This window comes from Camelus ferus, chromosome 11, assembly GCF_009834535.1.
Source record: "Camelus ferus isolate YT-003-E chromosome 11, BCGSAC_Cfer_1.0, whole genome shotgun sequence".
In the NCBI taxonomy this organism is placed as follows: domain Eukaryota; kingdom Metazoa; phylum Chordata; class Mammalia; order Artiodactyla; family Camelidae; genus Camelus; species Camelus ferus.
Genome location: NC_045706.1, coordinates 14481519 through 14498855, shown reverse-complemented (window position 1 = coordinate 14498855; position 17337 = coordinate 14481519). Strand labels below are relative to the sequence as shown.

Sequence of the window (17337 nt, the reverse complement as noted above, 5' to 3'; positions counted from 1 at the left end):
AGTTTCTTAAGCAACCAAAGATGCAGATTCTTCTTCAAATAAAGCTTAAAACCAAAGTAATACCATAGAAAGAAAATACAAAATTCAAGTGGCAGTATATCCTTGTTTAAAGCCAAATTTTGTCAATTTACTTATTTAGGCACCAGTAAATAGCAGAATTTAGTGACCTAAAAATCTGAATTAACTACCTGAAATGAAGTCACGTACAATACTTAAGTTGTATTTTAAATGATTTTATTCACATTCTTTACCAAATGCATTCTTTTCAAAAAACTTTTTTAAATGTTTCCTTTGTGCCTAAAATAAAATTTAATGTGAATTCATTGTTATGAATTGAATCTTGGAGGAGGTTATTCTGTTGCAAATATTGCCAAGTAGGAGATGCCCTTCAAACTACCCTTTAATAGGAATTGCATCTCCTTTCATTAATCTTGCCTACGGCTAGATTTTGAAAAAGAGTGACTTGGGGTAGTTTTCTTCATTCAGAAAATCTATGTTCATGAATCTAGTGCTAAGTAGAAATGACTAAAATTGAGCTTAAGTTTTTGTTCATAGAACAGTGTCTTTGATACCTTCTGGCATGTGCTCAAGCATTCGTTGTCCTCTGAGTGCCAAACATTCACTTCTTAATTGATGTTCATTATGATCAAGGGCTTAAAAACTGCTCAGTGAATGAGGGTAAAAATTCAGATTCCATGGTTAGTATTAACTTGGTCCTGAGCCGCTTTCCCCTCCTCATCACTCATCCAGTCACCTGAGTTCTTTCCAACCTTCTCACTGAAGTCAGTTTTGTTTCAGCCACTCAGTTTCCTTTGGTTGCTTAGAAGAAGATAACTGGAAGGTCTAAGAGATTTCTGTTGAAAGTTCTGGGCACAATAATAGCAACTCTTTTTGTCTATTACGCCATTGATTTTGACACACCGTGTACAGCATCTCCAAGCTGTTTTCTGTGAAGAATAAACAGATTAAGTATAAAAAAATAGAGTCATCTGTACAGAAGCCTCAATAAACATATGTTGAATAAATTAAAAAAAATTAGAGTTCACGTCAAACTGTGATACTGCACACAGAAAACCGTGTGAGGAGCTATACGCAGACATACAGTTATTTTGGAAGAGTTAATATTCTTGCAGTAAAGGAAGGGATCCCTGTCTATAATCATGGTTTTGAATCTTCTCATTCATTTTTGAGGCATATGGTTGTCATTTCTATCCCCAAGTACTTTCATCCTGTTGACAGGATTCTGTGATGTATATGACTTTATTGTGTACATGCTTTTGGTAACTGGCAGTAGTTGAATAATTTAAGAGATGAGGAATATCACTGCTAAAATTAGCCTACTATAAAAGATTTTAAAACCGTCCCTTCCATCTTTGGTCTTATACTTGATGTGTCTTCTGTTGTTTGTAATTAATATTACGTGTGACCCTGGTGGGCCTTGAAGACCTCTTGAATGCTGTTATTAACTAAAACAACCTGCGTAAAACAGACACATTCTATGTTATTTATTTGTTTTTCTATATGTTTATATGCAGGCTTTTTTTCTTTTTAAGTTTTAGGACTGTGGTATGTGCACTTTGATTAAGATGGTAAGAGCTAATTTAGTTATGTATTTTTTCATTGTACAAGAGCATGTAGAGGGAGGAATAAGATGGTAGAATTTCCTTTCTTAAAAAGACAAATCGAAATGATGAATTAAGTGCACAGGTATGTATATCTATTAAATTATAGGTAATGTCAAATATCTTTTTGTTTTTTCCCTCTCCGTAGCCATATGATGTAAATTTACAAGTAACCTCAGTGTTGTCTAGACTTTCTCTCTTCCCTCATCCACACATACACGAGTACCTTCTGGATCCATATGTGAACCTTGCTTCTGGCTGTAGATCCCTCTTCTCTGTAATTGTCAGGGTGAGTTACCAGTTTTGTTGTTTTCTAGGATTGATAAACTTGACCAGTTGACATCTTAGTATCATCGTGTATAATCACTGTCACATAATGAGAAATATATCTGCTGTTTAGAAGTATTTTAGTACAGAATGTGGAGGAAAAAGAGATTCAATCTTTTAAATGATACATATAACTTTTGTGCTTTAAGGAATAGATATGAATCCTTTGTCAAAGGTTGTTATATGAATAGTGAGAGGTGACATTCTTCATTTAATAACAGGAGATGGAGTCTTTTTTTTTTTATTCTGAAAACCCCCATGTAGTTGTTCAGGAACTGAGTTCCTTTTGTCTCTGTGACACAGGTTGTTGGGGACCTTATGCTTCGAATCCAGCGTATTCAAGACTTCACTCCCAAACTTCTGTTAGTCAGAAAGCGATTACTTGGTTTGGAGCCTGAAGGTCCTATGTAAGTCAGTGTTCTCACATGTTGTTTATCTAAAAATTTTGCCAGAACTTGATGATCTGCTGATATCTTGATATTGCCTGCCTCCACCCCGTCCCCCTCCAGGGTTGACCACGTCACGTTGCTGGAGGGCTGTGATCGTGCTGGAGGAGTTCTGTAAGGAGCTGGCCGCAGTTGCATTCGTGAAGTACCACGCTTCCTCCACTCCGTAACTAGTGTCTCTCAAGGAACCAAGGGGACAGAGCTACTGTGTTCATTTCATCAAAAAAGACTCAGCTCCACTCAGCCGAGAGAGGATAAAAAGCCTTTTTAAATGAAGCATTGCTGTAAACTGGACAGAACCATTCAGAACCCAATGAGTGGACACTCTCAGTAAATTGTTGTGTAATACTGTTTTCATTGGCTTTACCATAATGGTTCTAGATATAAAATTGCACGTCCTTGAATCCAGGATACAATCCAAGGAACTTCAGGAAATAAGCATTTCTGATGCCTGTGTGAAAAGCTGCAAAATTTCTGATGTCATGACTTTGATGATATTTCTGTTATTTTAATATCCTTTTAGGTAGCAAGGCATTTTGACATTCTCTGGGACTCAGATGCTTATATTCTTTTGGATTAATAAGTAGCAAAAAAACACCTAATTTTATAACTTTTTAAGGTCAGAATTCTTATTAAACAAAATAAGAAAAAAAAACTGTAAATGAGAAAAAATACAATTCAGGAACCATCAAATGAGTTAATAATAGAAGATAAAAATGTGTAGAGCACCATTAACTTTCTTCAGCTTTTCTAAGAATAACAATTTAATATGATAAAGAAATTCTTGATTAATATAATATATATATTTTTTAAAGAAATGTTCTTTTATTCTTTTGTGCACATAGCCACGTTAGTGACTTTCATGTATGGGTCCCAGTTTATCTAAACTGTGTCATTTTTGCAACAGCGTTGAATCTGTGCTCACCACTGGTAGTGTTTGCTAAAGTAGTATTTTTTGAGCTAATTAACATGTATTGGGTGGAGACCCTTTTTCCTATCTCTTTCTCCCTCTCTGAAAATTGCTTTATAATTTGATTTTCTTATTGAAATGCGTGGTAGGGTGTAGGTGGCAGCAATCAAAATACCAGTGGCCTCCTGAATGTTTACATTTTTTTTTTTTCCATTTTGTTCACTCTTTTGTTTTAAATCATTCTAAAGAGATTTAAAAACAAACCTACCAACCAGTCTGTCCTGTTTACATATGAAGGAACTTGGGTAAATTGGTCTGTATGTGGATGGGTGTGTATGTGGGCACGTGGGGACATGCGGGCAGCTGGCAGCGCTGCGCCGTGCACAGCATGCTCGTACTTCATTTACGAGATGGTGTTTGCTAGTCCACGTCTTATTCTTCCTTTAAGTGATGCTTATCACTCAGATATTGCTTTTAAGCTTTCTTGGTCTGGTTTGGTTTGTTTTGGTTTGTTGAAATGTTAAGCAGCAGCACTTTCCTGTTTGTCTTTCCATTTGCTGATATTGGGGGAGCAAATGAGCAAACCTTCCAGGATGAAAGGGACTGTCGCTGCCCCTTCTAAGAAGCTGTTTTGTGTAGCATGTTTGCATCTGTACATCCATCATGTGACGCGTGCATAGAAGCATGTTTTATACCTACTGCTAATTTTGTTGTGTTCATTTTTCTGATTTATTTTATAGTTTTTGTCATCTATTAGGAACAAAATATCAAAAAATTATTAATATTCTTGGCACCAGAATGCTTACCACTGTTAAAACAACAAAAAGACTAAATTTCTAATTTAATGCAAATCCTTGTTAGCTCACTCTAAGAAATTCATTAAGCAAAACAATGAAAAAATAAGTGGGAGATAGTTACTTTGTGCATGATTTTCTTTAAATGATTTCTGATGGTGGGAAAGCATTATTTTGTTTGCTGTCTTTATTGATGCAAGGAACACTGCAACATCTCCATTTAAATGTAGTTGTAGTTTACTTTGACGTAGCCGTATTTAAAATAAGACATTAAGAGATATTAGATATTTCTTTAATGTTCTTGTAGTGTTCAGTAGGTGTAATGGCAGTGATGTTACCTCTCAAACCAAAAACTATTTTAATCCTATTTTCACAGTGGGACCTTAATAGCTAGCTAATCCATGAAACCAAGCTCAGAAAAGCTTTAACTCATATTTTTGTGTGTGTATGCTGCTTCTTAAAACATAATTATTTCCCTAAGTTATTGTAATGTCCTTGATTTGTAATCAGCTAAAGCTTAAGGTATAATTTATTTCTCTTCTAAGTTTATTTCTGTCTTTTTTTTTCATATTTACTTCAGACCTAGAGCCAGCACAAGTTCTCACAGTGAGTTGGATTTGTTGGTGAAACATTGTCCTGTGTGACTATTCATCTTTGTACTGCCTTTCAGAAACTGAATATTTCTGTTACTCAGTACTTGCAAAACAGTGACTAAAATGCACTGTTTTGGGTGGGGAATCCCACCCCAGCAATCGATTGCCATAACAAGTTCCAAATTGAATTTTAGCCTCGCTTCGCATTGGTATGGATAGGTATGCACATTCTTTTTTTTTTTAAACCTCCTTTCTAACAGTATAGTCTTTGAGTTTATTTTTAGTAATGAGCCACATTCTTTACTTGATAGAACTCAAAGTTTGTCCTTAGCCAATTACCATCGTAGCACTCACATCTAGCTGTGTAATGTTCTCATCATGTATCTGTGCAATATGGAAGCTATGAGTGGATTCATAGCTTTTTGGTTTAATTGTACATTATTATCTGTGTACATGTGTATATATGTGTGTGTGTGTGTGTGTGTGTATATATATATAAGGACCAAAATCCTTAGCTTGCTTACACTGTTGCTAGTGTGAAGAGTATCACACTTAATTTTATGGGGCCCAAATTATGGAATTACTTCATAATTCATGGTAACATACTTCCATAAATTATTGCATTATTATATAATTACCTTTTAATTATGAAGTTTATAGATATTGACAAAAGTTACAGTGAAGTGCTAAAGCCACAATTTATATGATAATTACATTTTGGGCTGTACAAGTAATCAAAATACGCATGTCATTGTGACATTTGGTATGTTAAAACATGGTAGAGAATCACATTTCTGGGCCCTGTAAGATAGTGTTACTGAAATACTCTGTTTTGCCTCCCGCCTTGTTTACATTAAACAAAGGATATTTGGTAAATTTTTCTATTGAACATTGTATAGGTTACTGACAGTGTTACCAAGGCCTGGAATTCTTGGGCCATCTGTGAAGAAAGTCTTCAGATGGTGATTATGTACCTACTGTCACTTCAAAGGAGGTTGTGATCAAGTTCAACTTTTTGTGTTAACAATGCATGCAGGACTAAGAGGGATAATGTAAAAATAAATAATGTAATTTAAACAGAGTGTCTTCTTATATTTTTGTAGAATTCTAACTGGAAACATTTCATTCACTGATAAATCCAAAACAATATATAAATGACATATAAATGGATATGACACACAGCAGTTCGTGGTTCACTATAGCACTGATTCCAGAGAAAGAAAAAAAGGAATATATCTGAATATTTATGAAGGGGGAATGTAGAGCCTGGTACATGCGTTCCACCCCACTCCTTAATAATCACTTCCCTAAAGGAAGGAATGTTTATGCAAGTCTTAGAAACACAATTCATTGTAAGCACTATTTCTTCATATATTTATAACACATATAAACACTTTTTAACTGACATCTAAAACAAGTAGACTGTAGGCTTACTCCATTCACTTGAGAATTTGCCAAAGCCCCGTAACTGGAAACAAACGTAATGCATGCACAACCAGAAAGAGAAAAGTCTAGCTATTAATCCCACCTACCCGTGATTCTTTGTGGTTAGTTACTCAAAATAGTTGTAGAAGGAAATAAAGAAGATAACAGGTTTAAGGAGGTAAGGTTTAGGCACTGGAGAGTCAAAAATTACCTCCTTGCCTTGAGTTCCTTCAAAAGAAAACTGCATTTTAGCAGTGCATGAGATCCCCAGTCTAAAAACTTGGTTCAGAATGTTAGTGTTCCACCTAGAAAAATATCTCAAGGGAATTCAAAGAATTAGCATAAGATTGTTACTGTTGAAATTTTGTCCAGTAGAAACTATAATCTCTATATAAATTTTTTTTTTTTAAAAAAAGGAAAAACACTGCATGACAGATGCCAAAGTTTCTATGGGAAAAATAGGTTTTAGTTGGTCTAAAGCCAGTTAGGAAAGCTGTTTCCTATGGGTCTTACTCATTGGAGCCTGGTTTTTCAAGTTTACTTGATCTACACCCCCACCATCCACATCAGAGAGATTCATCTAAGCCTGTTTCATGTACTCTTAGGATTTGACTCGTGTGCATTAGAGATTTTAATCGTGTTAAAATACCATTTCTTAAAGTACCAGAAATGTGATACTTCTTTGTCATCCAAAAACAAAACAACTTGATCAACAAATACTGAGAGCTTTCTATGAACCAAGTTTCAAGGTGCCGGGAAAACAAGCATTTCTGCCCACAAGAAGTCAGTATTGGTGAGGGTTCAGTGTGCTTACAAAAGTGAATGACAACACACATCGGTGAACACTGTTAGAGAAACAGCACCCAAGTGTGAAAGCCCAGGAAGAAGGAAGTAGTGGTGCAAATTACTGAGAGGGAAAATCTGAAACTCGAGGCTTGGCCGAATGATACTCTTACTTGTGAGTATAGATGGGCTGGATGTTCTGAGAAGTCATAACCACAAACGCAACTCGGCAAGAAACGGAAAACTGTTCTGTAGCCTATTAGGTTTACTGCGATGAACTGTTTCCTTCCATCTTTTTCATTCTGAGATTGGTACAAAGCACCAACCCCAACAATGGTGCCTTTGGGCCCATTGTCTCTTAGTTGATGAATAATAATTAACTGTTCTCATTTAAATTATCTCTTTCTAGAACTACTGTGTAAGAGAAGGCAAAAAGTCAATCGAAATATTAAAACGCAAAGATTTAAGAAGGCTTAAAAAATGATCTGAACATTGGGGGTATGATTTGGTTTAGTAAAAAATGTGTAGAACAAAACCTTTCTCCTTGCTTGAACTCAATGCTCCCTTGACCACATGCTTTATTCTCTCCTGGGTTGGGGCACAAGATTGCTGCATATCCAGTTAAGAGAGAACCAACTGAGGTTGATGCAGATGGAAGAGGTGAATTCGGGAGCCACGTACTGCCTCTGTGTGAAAACCTCCGCTGGGTTCTCATAACTCCGATCCATTCCTGAACTTTAAGGCAGGGGTCAGGCTTGAAAGCAAGTGGACTGGCTAGGGGGGGTCACACCTGCCAGAAAAAGATGACAAGACCTGACTTCTGTTTCCCTTCCTATCCTCAGTCTTCGTGAGGTGGCCTCAAGAAATTACCTCATCTCCCAAGGGTAAGTCTAAGGAATTAAAGGAAATTCAGTGTGTTTTATGGTTCTATATTACCTTACTCTTCTCTCCAGACTAGTCAATATATCAAAGAATAGACAGAGATTCTCTTTTAAAGGGCATTAAGGTAATGATTCTCTTGACTGAGTAAGCAAATCCTTTCACAGAAGTAGGACCAAGTAGGACTGTCAGATATTCATGGGTTCATACTACTGTCGGTTACTTTGCTCTCATTACCAAGGTGAGGAGGTGAGGGTGCGGAGAGAAAGGAAGACATCTCCTGAGTTTTGTAGCTTAGTGTCATAGTGGTACCCATGGTACATGCATTCATTTGCATGATGATCATTCTATTAATTTCTTGACACAATGTTTAATTCCAATGATGTGCTAAAGCTTTCAGGGATAACATTCAAGTCAGAGGATCCAAATGAGCCAAGAACACATCTTGGGTCTAACAGACCACTCTTTTAAAACACATTTTTCAGTTGAGAACTATAACCAGAACTGTAAGCTTAAAGGGCTATGTGTGTTTCGGGAGAGAAATTTAAAAAAAAAAAAAAAAAAAAAGAGCAAGTGACACGCCCAGCCTGGGAGACTAGGGAAGACAAAGCAAAAACATCTCCAAGTCTGTTACTGCCTCAGGCCAGTAATTTATGAGTATAGAATCATAAAATCAATTTCACTGTAATGCAGAAGGATGAGATGGCACGCAAATTCTCTGCAGTCTGGATAAAGTTATATTTCAAAGCCCTGAAGATGAGATTCATTTATGTAATAACATGAGAAATGTATTCCTCATTCCACTCACCAGTAAAATAACACGTAGGGTTTTAATCGATTAGACTTCCCAAGAGAACCGTGTACGAGGGATTTCTAGAGGGAAACAGATGAGCCATTCCTTAAACATCATTCTTCCACATTTAAACGATGCTTTCCTTCTTAAATCTCTTTATCCTGTTGCTCTTAACAACAGCGCAGTGAGCCACAGAGCATTTTACAGTTCTGCACTCTTTGTTGGCTGCTTCGATCATTTGGGTGCCCCGCGGTCTTTGTTTTCATTCTGTTCTAGAAATGATTAGGAAATAGAGCATCTTTTTCTTGAGTCGAATTGGCGTTGGGTTCCAACAGAAATGGAAGCTGAGAAGAAAACGTCTCCTGTTAGGATATAAATATTACCCCAACAGCCCATATACCTTGGACTCCTTGACAATAAATTGGTTCTATTTTATAAAGATCTGCAGTTTCCTTACAATGATCTAATGTGATGTAGCTTCAAATAAGCCTTTCCCTGAAAATATTGTTGGCAAGAGCACATGACTCATTGGAATTAAGCTTCGAACCACACCCTAAAAAGAATAAAAGCTGTAAATGCAAATGCGCGTAGCAATCTCTGAGTATTTTCCTTTGGAATTTGACATTGAAATAAAATTTGCACAGTTCTTAATGGCTGGAGACTTTTCATGCATAGCTTATAATTGACATTCATTGAGTTCTGAGTTTTTCAAAGAAAAAACTGATAGATATCTTGCCAAGTAGTGTTTTGCTCATTTATTATCATTTTTATTTCAATAGAAAGAAAAAGACTAGGGAAGTGTAATTAATTTGACATAGATAATTCTGGGCTAAGCGTTTCAGTATCAACACCGTGTTAAGGCCGTTGTGAAACATTCTTTGTCCTCATTACAGTTTGCCACTGCTGGACTTTCTGACACAAGACCACTGTATTTTGGCCCTTCCTCCAGGGAGTTGTGTGATCAATCCCTCAACGGGTGCCATTAACTCCTTAAAACAGAAATCCTCACTTTTCTGGTTAAGCGAGATGTTGGATAGATAGATGTAAATGCTGAGTTTTTCTGCTGATTCCAGAGTTATTTTTAGAAAGATCTTGCAAGTTTCTCAGACCCTGCATGACATTTTTTATCTGCAAACTCTCAGAAATCCCTGCATCACCATGGAAGCTGAGCTGATCCCTGTCTCTTACAATGATATTTTAAAAAGAGAAAGAAAGAAAGAAAAAAAAAAGACGGTCATTTTACAGGAGTAGTTAAGCTGTCTTCAGCGCCTCTCTTCATCAGACCACAGACTTCAAGAGGCAACAGCATTTAGGCCAAAGGCAGGGCTCTGGTCCTCTGATGTGACTTTCCAAAATCATTCTACTTGGAGTGGAACAACCTTTCTAGCTAGATACATAAAACGCTATAATTGAGTACTGTGTTCGTAAGCATGGAGGTCTCAGGTCCAAAATGGATTGTACTGTGTCGCAGGATTATGGTAACACCATCCAGGATGCTCAACCAATGTTTATTAAAACCCTGTCTGGCTAGGGCAAGGGGAGAGGAATCCAAGAAAGCGTGTATCTTTGAGAGGTTTGTTTTTTAAAGTAGTGGGAATAAGGCAAGTTCTGAGCAGGTTGTTAAGATATTGTCCTTTCAGTTCCAAATCCGCTCTTCTCCATCCTGCTCGATGGTGCGGGGCTGGGACTCCGCGGACTAGATTTCTCCTTTGCTAGCTGGCTCTCTGCTAGGTCTGGTCAGTAAGGGGTTTCCGAGGGAGGAGGGGAGACCGGGGGGAAGAGGAACTTCTTTGAATTTGCTTGCTGTTCCTGACACACCACCTAAGCAATGGGTTCTCAGCAGTTGGTTTTGGCCTCTGAAGCCCTTAAGCTCTCCCAGAAACAGCTTCATCTGCCCCCCCCTCCTCACTCTGAGGCAGCCTGGCAGCCTGGCAGCACCCCGTCTCAGAGGCCTGAGCCCCAGCTCTCCAGCGCCCTTCCTGGGCCATTGTTTCTGGATGACCCCAGAGAATAACTCCTCTTCCTCGTTCAGCCCTCCAGCATTAGGGTAAATAATTCCCTTGTGAAAGTCCTTCTGCTGGACTCTCTATGATGTGGTTTCTAGTGTCCCGACAGGACCCCATCCTGACGGCAGCATCGTCCACTATCGACCCCAGCCGAGGGAGGATGGTCCCACAGAACTTTCCAAGGATGCTGATGCTCTCCTCACTAATATATTTCTTCATGCCTTAGCGAGGACCTTGTCATTTGGACCCCATCAGCAGATAATGGTTAAGTATTTATGCCCCAGACAAATCCACATGCCTGCCCCCGAAGACTTTGGATTCATTTTCTACGTTACACTAGGAAGTTCTGGCATCTCAACTCATTGAATGCAGGCCACCAATGAGTGTACATTTCATTACATCAACCAAGAAAAATGCAAGAGCCCCTTCCAGCTGGGTGAGCTCACACATTAAATGTAGACTCAGATAAATACACCCAAGTCCATACATTTGGCCTAATTTAATGTTATAATTTATCTTCCCTTGACTCCATTCCCACAATAATGTTACGCCCCACCTCCTTCCTTTGGAAGCAAGTCACTGTGTGTAGCCAACACTTAAGAACTGGGGTGTTACACTCCACCTTGTTGAAGCTGTCATGACTACATAAATTATTTGGGGTTCTCCGAGGAAAAGGTATGTTCCCCTTCTCCATTTATTTATTCAGTCATTTACATCAGTTTTGACTCATGGATATTTATTTTATACTTTGGGTTAGAATCCCACACTGCTTCATTAGTTTTGTTGCTAAAATCGTTCCAGCTTTGGCCATTGGAAACTCATCTGGCTCCTGTGCCCCTCTGACACAACCCCATCAATTTCTGTTTGTTTGTTTTTGAGCATTTCCTTACTTTCTGGTACTGTAGGATGCTCCAGGCTCATCTCATGTATTTCTTGGCCTGATCCTAGAATCAGCAATTTCTTCAAGGAGCACCGGGACCATTTTCAAAAATTGAGTTCTGCAGCAATGTATTGACTTGACACGCTGTTTGGGTCCAAATAGCCTAAGAAAGGCTACTGGACTAAATGCATGCTGTTTATAAAGCCCTTCCAACCTGAGCATTCTTAAGGTGGTGTCTGAGCAGCTGTTGCCCTGGTTCTAACAGTTCTTCGTTTTACAGGAGAAAACCTGCTTGTCAAGGCTCACCTCCCTGAGCGACTCAAAAACAAGCCCAGCCAGAGTCTCCTGGGCCGAGCAAACCTGCCGGTCACAGACCACCCAGCCGTGCTGGACGGGGTCTGTACCTGCTGTCTCCTCTCCCCGATCACACGCGCTGCCCAGGCTGCCATGCGTGGGCTCTAGCACCTCCTGATTTCCTCTGCGGTAATAATGGCTTTCTGTGACAGTCTGAGAATAAAGCTGGAGGGCACTGATAAACTCACAGAACTATTCAGAAAGGGTGACGGAGTGGGAAGAGCGGTGGAACTCACTCAGAGGCAAGGGTGTCCACATCAACAGAAGGGAAATGGCTACAGCTACCGATATTGTCGGCTTGAACATGGCCACCCCAAAGTTTTCAGCTTTAGACTTTTTATGTTACTTCCAAAGGAATCATATTGACAGGATTGGAATCAGTTTTTCAAAATACAGCTTTACACCCGCATCCCATTGCCTACAGTGCACTAGGAATCACCGCTTTAAAAGATGCTGTCATTAGCTTGTAACTGGAACAAGCATTTGCATTATATCTTTGGTGTTAAAAACACTAACTTGCTAAGGATAAGCATCGCAATCAACTACAATTTTTAAAACCTGACTTTGACATTTCTTCATTTTAAAATTACTTGGGAGACTCAAAAAATGGAGGGGACCTAGACCTCTCCGGGTCTACCATGGATGCTCTTGGAGGTATAGATCTATTTTTCTTCTGACAGAACTGGTTTGCTTAAATCTGTACAGATGAGAACACAATTATTCTAAAATAGGAAAACCCACATCGGTTTTGTATACTTCTGTTTGCCCTGTAAAGGGCAGCATTTATGTATCTTAAGCTGTATCTTGAAAGCTTTCCTGTCTCAGAAGCTCGCTTGCATTAAACATGAGATGCTGATAAGTGCCGTTGCCACAGGGAATTGCAGGCAGCTCTTGGCAGCCCGGGATGGACTCAGCTCAGTGGGAAGGGCGCCAGCTGAGGAGGGCTGTGGGCCAGCCAGGCTGTGCGCGCTGTGGGAAGGAAGACTGGTGTGGATTTTGACCACAGAGGGAGCAGCTTTTGATGTTTTTCTTTCCTTAAACGATTGATTGCTCTCCTTGACATCCTGCGAGGAAGATGTGACAGGCTGGGAGGACATGCCTTGGATCTGGGAGGGAAGATGAAACCCCTCCTCTAATGGGGAAGAGAAGAAACAGGAAGAAAAGAGAAGTAGGAAAGGAACAGGAAATGGTCCAGAAGAAGGAGAAGCTCAAGGAGAAGGGACTGCAGAGCGGGGAGAGGAGACTCCAGCCCCCATCCTCCAGCTGGCTGTGCTCCCCTCCCCCTGAGGTTCTGCGGCCGCCTGGCTGGTTTCTGGGCCCTGTCTCCTCGTCCTCCCTCTACCTTTTGTCCCTCCCTCCCTGCATCCTTCCCTTACCTCAGGCTTTCCTTCCCAACCAAGCATGGGTTTGGCACCATCCCAGGCTCTGGGACCACACCTGTCTTCCAAGGGAACAGAGGTCCCTGAGGAGCCAGCAAGTCTGTCACATCTCTGGTCCTGCTCTGACATTCGGCACTGGGCCTGGTAACTAAGGATCGGAGGTGTTCCTGTGACCAGCCGCCCTACTACCCTGACCTGGCATTGCTGTCCAGGCTCCATCACTGCCCAGCCAGGTTCAGGCACCTCACACCACCTCCTTGAGCCTCAGTGTCCTCATCTGTAAAATGGGGGCAGTTCCAACTCCCTCAGAGCATTATTGTAGGGGCTGCATGAGGGAATGATGTCTCAGCGCCGCCCCTGGAACCAAGTTGGCACCAGACTCAAGGGGCCCCTGGACTGCCTCTCGGTCCGCTCAGATTCCTAGGCTGAGCGAATCCAACCGGTGGAAAAGGCCTTCGCAGAAGCTTTCTGGACAAGCTCCCCAGGTGGCGCTGATGTGCAGTTAAGTTTTCTTCACAGAGATTAGTCCTCCCCCACACGCTAGCTCCAGGACCCCGGTCTGCAGTAGGGTCTGCTGTCCCCGTCCACCCTGGTGAGACCTCCTCTCCTTGTCTGTCCCCCAACCCCGGCCCCCCACCCCCTAGGGTGCCCCACCTTCCTCGGACTTCTGCCCCTACACAAGGGAAGGAGTGAAATCGAATATTCCAAAGCGTTTGTTTGGCTTATTATTTATACTTTCCCTCTTTCCCAGACCCTATAACGGTTGACGTGTTGTTTTTTTTTTCTACAGACTTACAGGAAAAAATCCGAGGTCCCAGAATCAGTAATTTCCAGTGTCAGTAAGCAGCTCTGCAGCTTTTATCTGCAGCTGTTCCTCCTGACAGTTAAGAACTAGTCTGGAAACTTTGTCCTAGGTTTATGGTTCCAAGTCCGCTGCTGACATGTCAGGAAGGGGGAACCTATTACCCATTCTAGGGAGCTTTCAAAGGGCATGTGCACGCCCACCCGGTCCCTGGCTGAAAGGGACTGCACAGTACATCGGAGGCTCTACAAGGTTCAGAGCGGGCTCTGGGCCTGTTACCAGAGAAACTATGGGAAGAAAGAGTGAACCCAGGCCTGGCTAAACAGTTACCAAGTGTTGCCACAGGAGGGCGATGTCTCCAAACAGTCTCTCTGGCCACCAAGAATGGCTCTGCCCAAGGGGTGAGCTCCACCCTGAGTTTCTAATTCATTCAATTAATAGTGCATTTGGAAATCAGGGGGCGCCTTCTGAAATCCTAACACATGTGGATGCATTAAGCTTCAGACAATGAAACAATTGAATGTAGAATTTTGCATTCAACCCGATATACTACGTCAGTGGTTCTCAATCCTGCCTGAAGATTAGAATTGCTTAAAGAGATTTAAAAACTATAGCTGTCCTGGTCCCAGAAAAGACCAATTAAGTCAGAATTTCTGGAAGATGGAGCAGTGGTATTTGCGTATTTTTAAGGTCCCCAGTAATTCTAATGTTCACTCTACAAGATTCTAGTTGTGAAATTACTGGTGGCAGGCATCAAGGGAAAATTAGTGGCAGAGAATTTTAATTTTGGAAAATTCTGTCTATCAAGTTTTCATCTACAAATTGGGAAATCACTGTTAGTATTTGATTTTAGAGGTGGAACTACTTACTTCTCACAGAAGGAATCCTCTGGAGGGGTCAACAGTTGAGAATATATCTGCATAAAATCATCTTGCTTCTCAAAAGCCCATTTCCAATCACACCTTTCCAGCGCCAACACCCAGGTGCAAATTAGTTAATCAGAGACCAAAATAGCTAGGATTACGACAAAACTGAGTCCAGAGGAGCTTATGTTTTTGAAGAGAAGGGGGAAGAAAACTTACATTGGGTTTTCTTACCCCAGTAAATAGAATTTTCTTGAAACATCAGGAAGCATTAAAAAATTAAATCATCTCCAACTCCTCTATCGCTGTTGACATTTTTGTGTATTTCCAGTATTTTATAAATATATGTATATTTTGTCATTTGTGGGGTCTACATAATTTTGTTTTATTCTTTTTACCTTAACATTACAATATGTATTTTTCCCATGGTTTAAAAAAATTCTTTAGAAGCCTTATGCATAGATGCCCAGAATCACGCCATATGAGTACACTTCAAATCATGCAGTGATGGTGGGACATCTCTTTTGTAAGCCCACACCTGACTGTAGGCCTTGGTTTTATGCTCCTAGTGGAAAACATCTGCATGCTGTTCTAAGTTTACATATTCTCTTTCCAGGAGGCCTGGAGACACCGGCTGGAATCTCTTGAAAGGTTCTCACGCGCTAAGCTTGAGTTGGGTGTCTTCACCTAGTCCAAGCAGTTGCGGCGAGGAGGCGGCGGTGGAGAGATCACACTGTTACGGGAGCTGCTGGGAGTCTGCGTCTGTAACTCTGTGGGTGGTGAGGTCAGGATAACCTAGGAAAGGGGCGCCTGAGCCGGCGCCCGTGGGTGTTCTCCACAGTCCGTCCTTCCTTACCATTCTCTTGGCTTTCGCATGTAAGTCACTATGATAGGAGCTGTATGGGACCCAAACGGCTGTCCTCAAGGGGGCTTAGACTCCAAATGAGGAAACATAGCATAGATGAAGTGACAAGTGAAATAATGGTCACATTTGCCAGTTTTTACTGAGTGGGTATTTTGTGCCGTCTTGTGTACATTTATTGTGTCATTTACATTATTCAGAATCATCCCATGAGCAAGGCAGCAATACTCCATATCTACAGGCTGAGAGAGGAGAGGTGGCAGTTACTCAAGGCAGCGGAATTTGAAGCAGGCAGCCAAAGCCCTCACTATTTCCACGGTGCCAGGCACCCCCAGGTAGCCCCTACCATGTAGATTAATGCAGGATCAGACTACTGAAGGGCTCTTATAAAATGGGATATTGTCTTAAATTGTCTCAAAAAACCTCCAGAAAGCCCTTTAGTCCTCATTTTACCAGCTTCCCTTGGGACTTGGCTTAGGCGAGCCCCAAAATTGAGTTAGAGAAAGAAACTGATCTCATCTACAAAATGCAGTTATACTAGGGCCAGACTAAAGCACATGTGAATAAATCCGTATGGGATGCCAACACACACACACACCAGGGCACTGTTTTCTTCTAGAAAGGTAATGATACAGGAAAAATTTTCTCTGAAACAGAGCGTTTTATAGCAGTTTCCAATACCTGTGTGTACACTCACACAGGTGAGTATTCTGGTGATACAGGAGTCAGCAGAGGCACTCGTTTAAAATGCAGGCGTTTGGGCCCCACACAAGATTCACTGAATCTCTGGGAAAGGGCCTTCCCTCTTCCCTCAGTATCAACAGATGTTTGCTGAGTTGCCTTATAAGAAGTGGGAGTGGTTCTGGTTTTTCCTAGTAAAGTTTTGTTTGTTTTTTAAACAGCTTTCTTGAGAATACATACCATACAATTTACCCACTTAAAGTGTACAATTCGGTGGCTTTCTGTATATTCACTGGTCTGGGCTTCCGACCATTTTTGTTATTTCCCCAAAGAAACTCTCCTTTCCATAGCCATCCTCCCCCCAGCCCCCTACCCAAGTCCCAGCCCCTGACAACCACAGATCCGCTTCCTGGCTCCGTGGATGTGTCTATTCTGGACGTTTCATGTCGGTAGAATCACACGGTATGTGGTTGCTGGGTGAAGCTAGCAGATCTGGGGCAAGGGCAGCTCATGGCGGGCAGCACAGGAGAGTCACCGCCACTTAACACAGGGCCCCTCCACTAAGGAAGTGCTGAGGGCCTAGTTAAGGAGTATTGGCTTGAATGAGGCCGAGCAGTCGGGCTTCCTGGCGTCCATGCAGGTCCAGCCCTAACTTCCACTAAGCCGTCCTCAGGGTCCTTTGTGTCCTGCACATGGTTGGGGGAGACCTCCTGTCTACTGCTTCTTGGGCAGAGCTGGGCAACTGAATCACCTGAGGGCTTGTTTAAAACGCAGAATCCTCAGCCCTTTCTCTGGGATTCAGTGGGTCTTGCGTGGGGTCCAGGTATCTCTGGTGACGATAAGGAGGGCACCAGACAGGCATTCGGAAACCACTGGAAAAGGCTTTGCTTCAGAGACAGGACAAGCCCCCACCGCCCGCACTTTCCCTGCTAATCCAT

At 41.3% G+C, this 17337-nt stretch overlaps 1 protein-coding gene across 1 annotated transcript in view; it reads left to right on the top strand.

Moving 5' to 3' along the window:
- Positions 1-5771, top strand: part of FAM160B1 (family with sequence similarity 160 member B1) — a 30729-nt gene extending 24958 nt beyond the window's left edge. The window contains exons 15-17 of the mRNA XM_032490864.1: positions 1771-1911; positions 2253-2356; positions 2459-5771. Of these exons, the coding sequence (XP_032346755.1) occupies positions 1771-1911; positions 2253-2356; positions 2459-2513 (300 nt within the window). The 3' untranslated portion in view covers positions 2514-5771. The remainder of the gene's footprint in view (positions 1-1770; positions 1912-2252; positions 2357-2458) is intronic.
- Positions 5772-17337: the final 11566 nt, after the last annotated feature.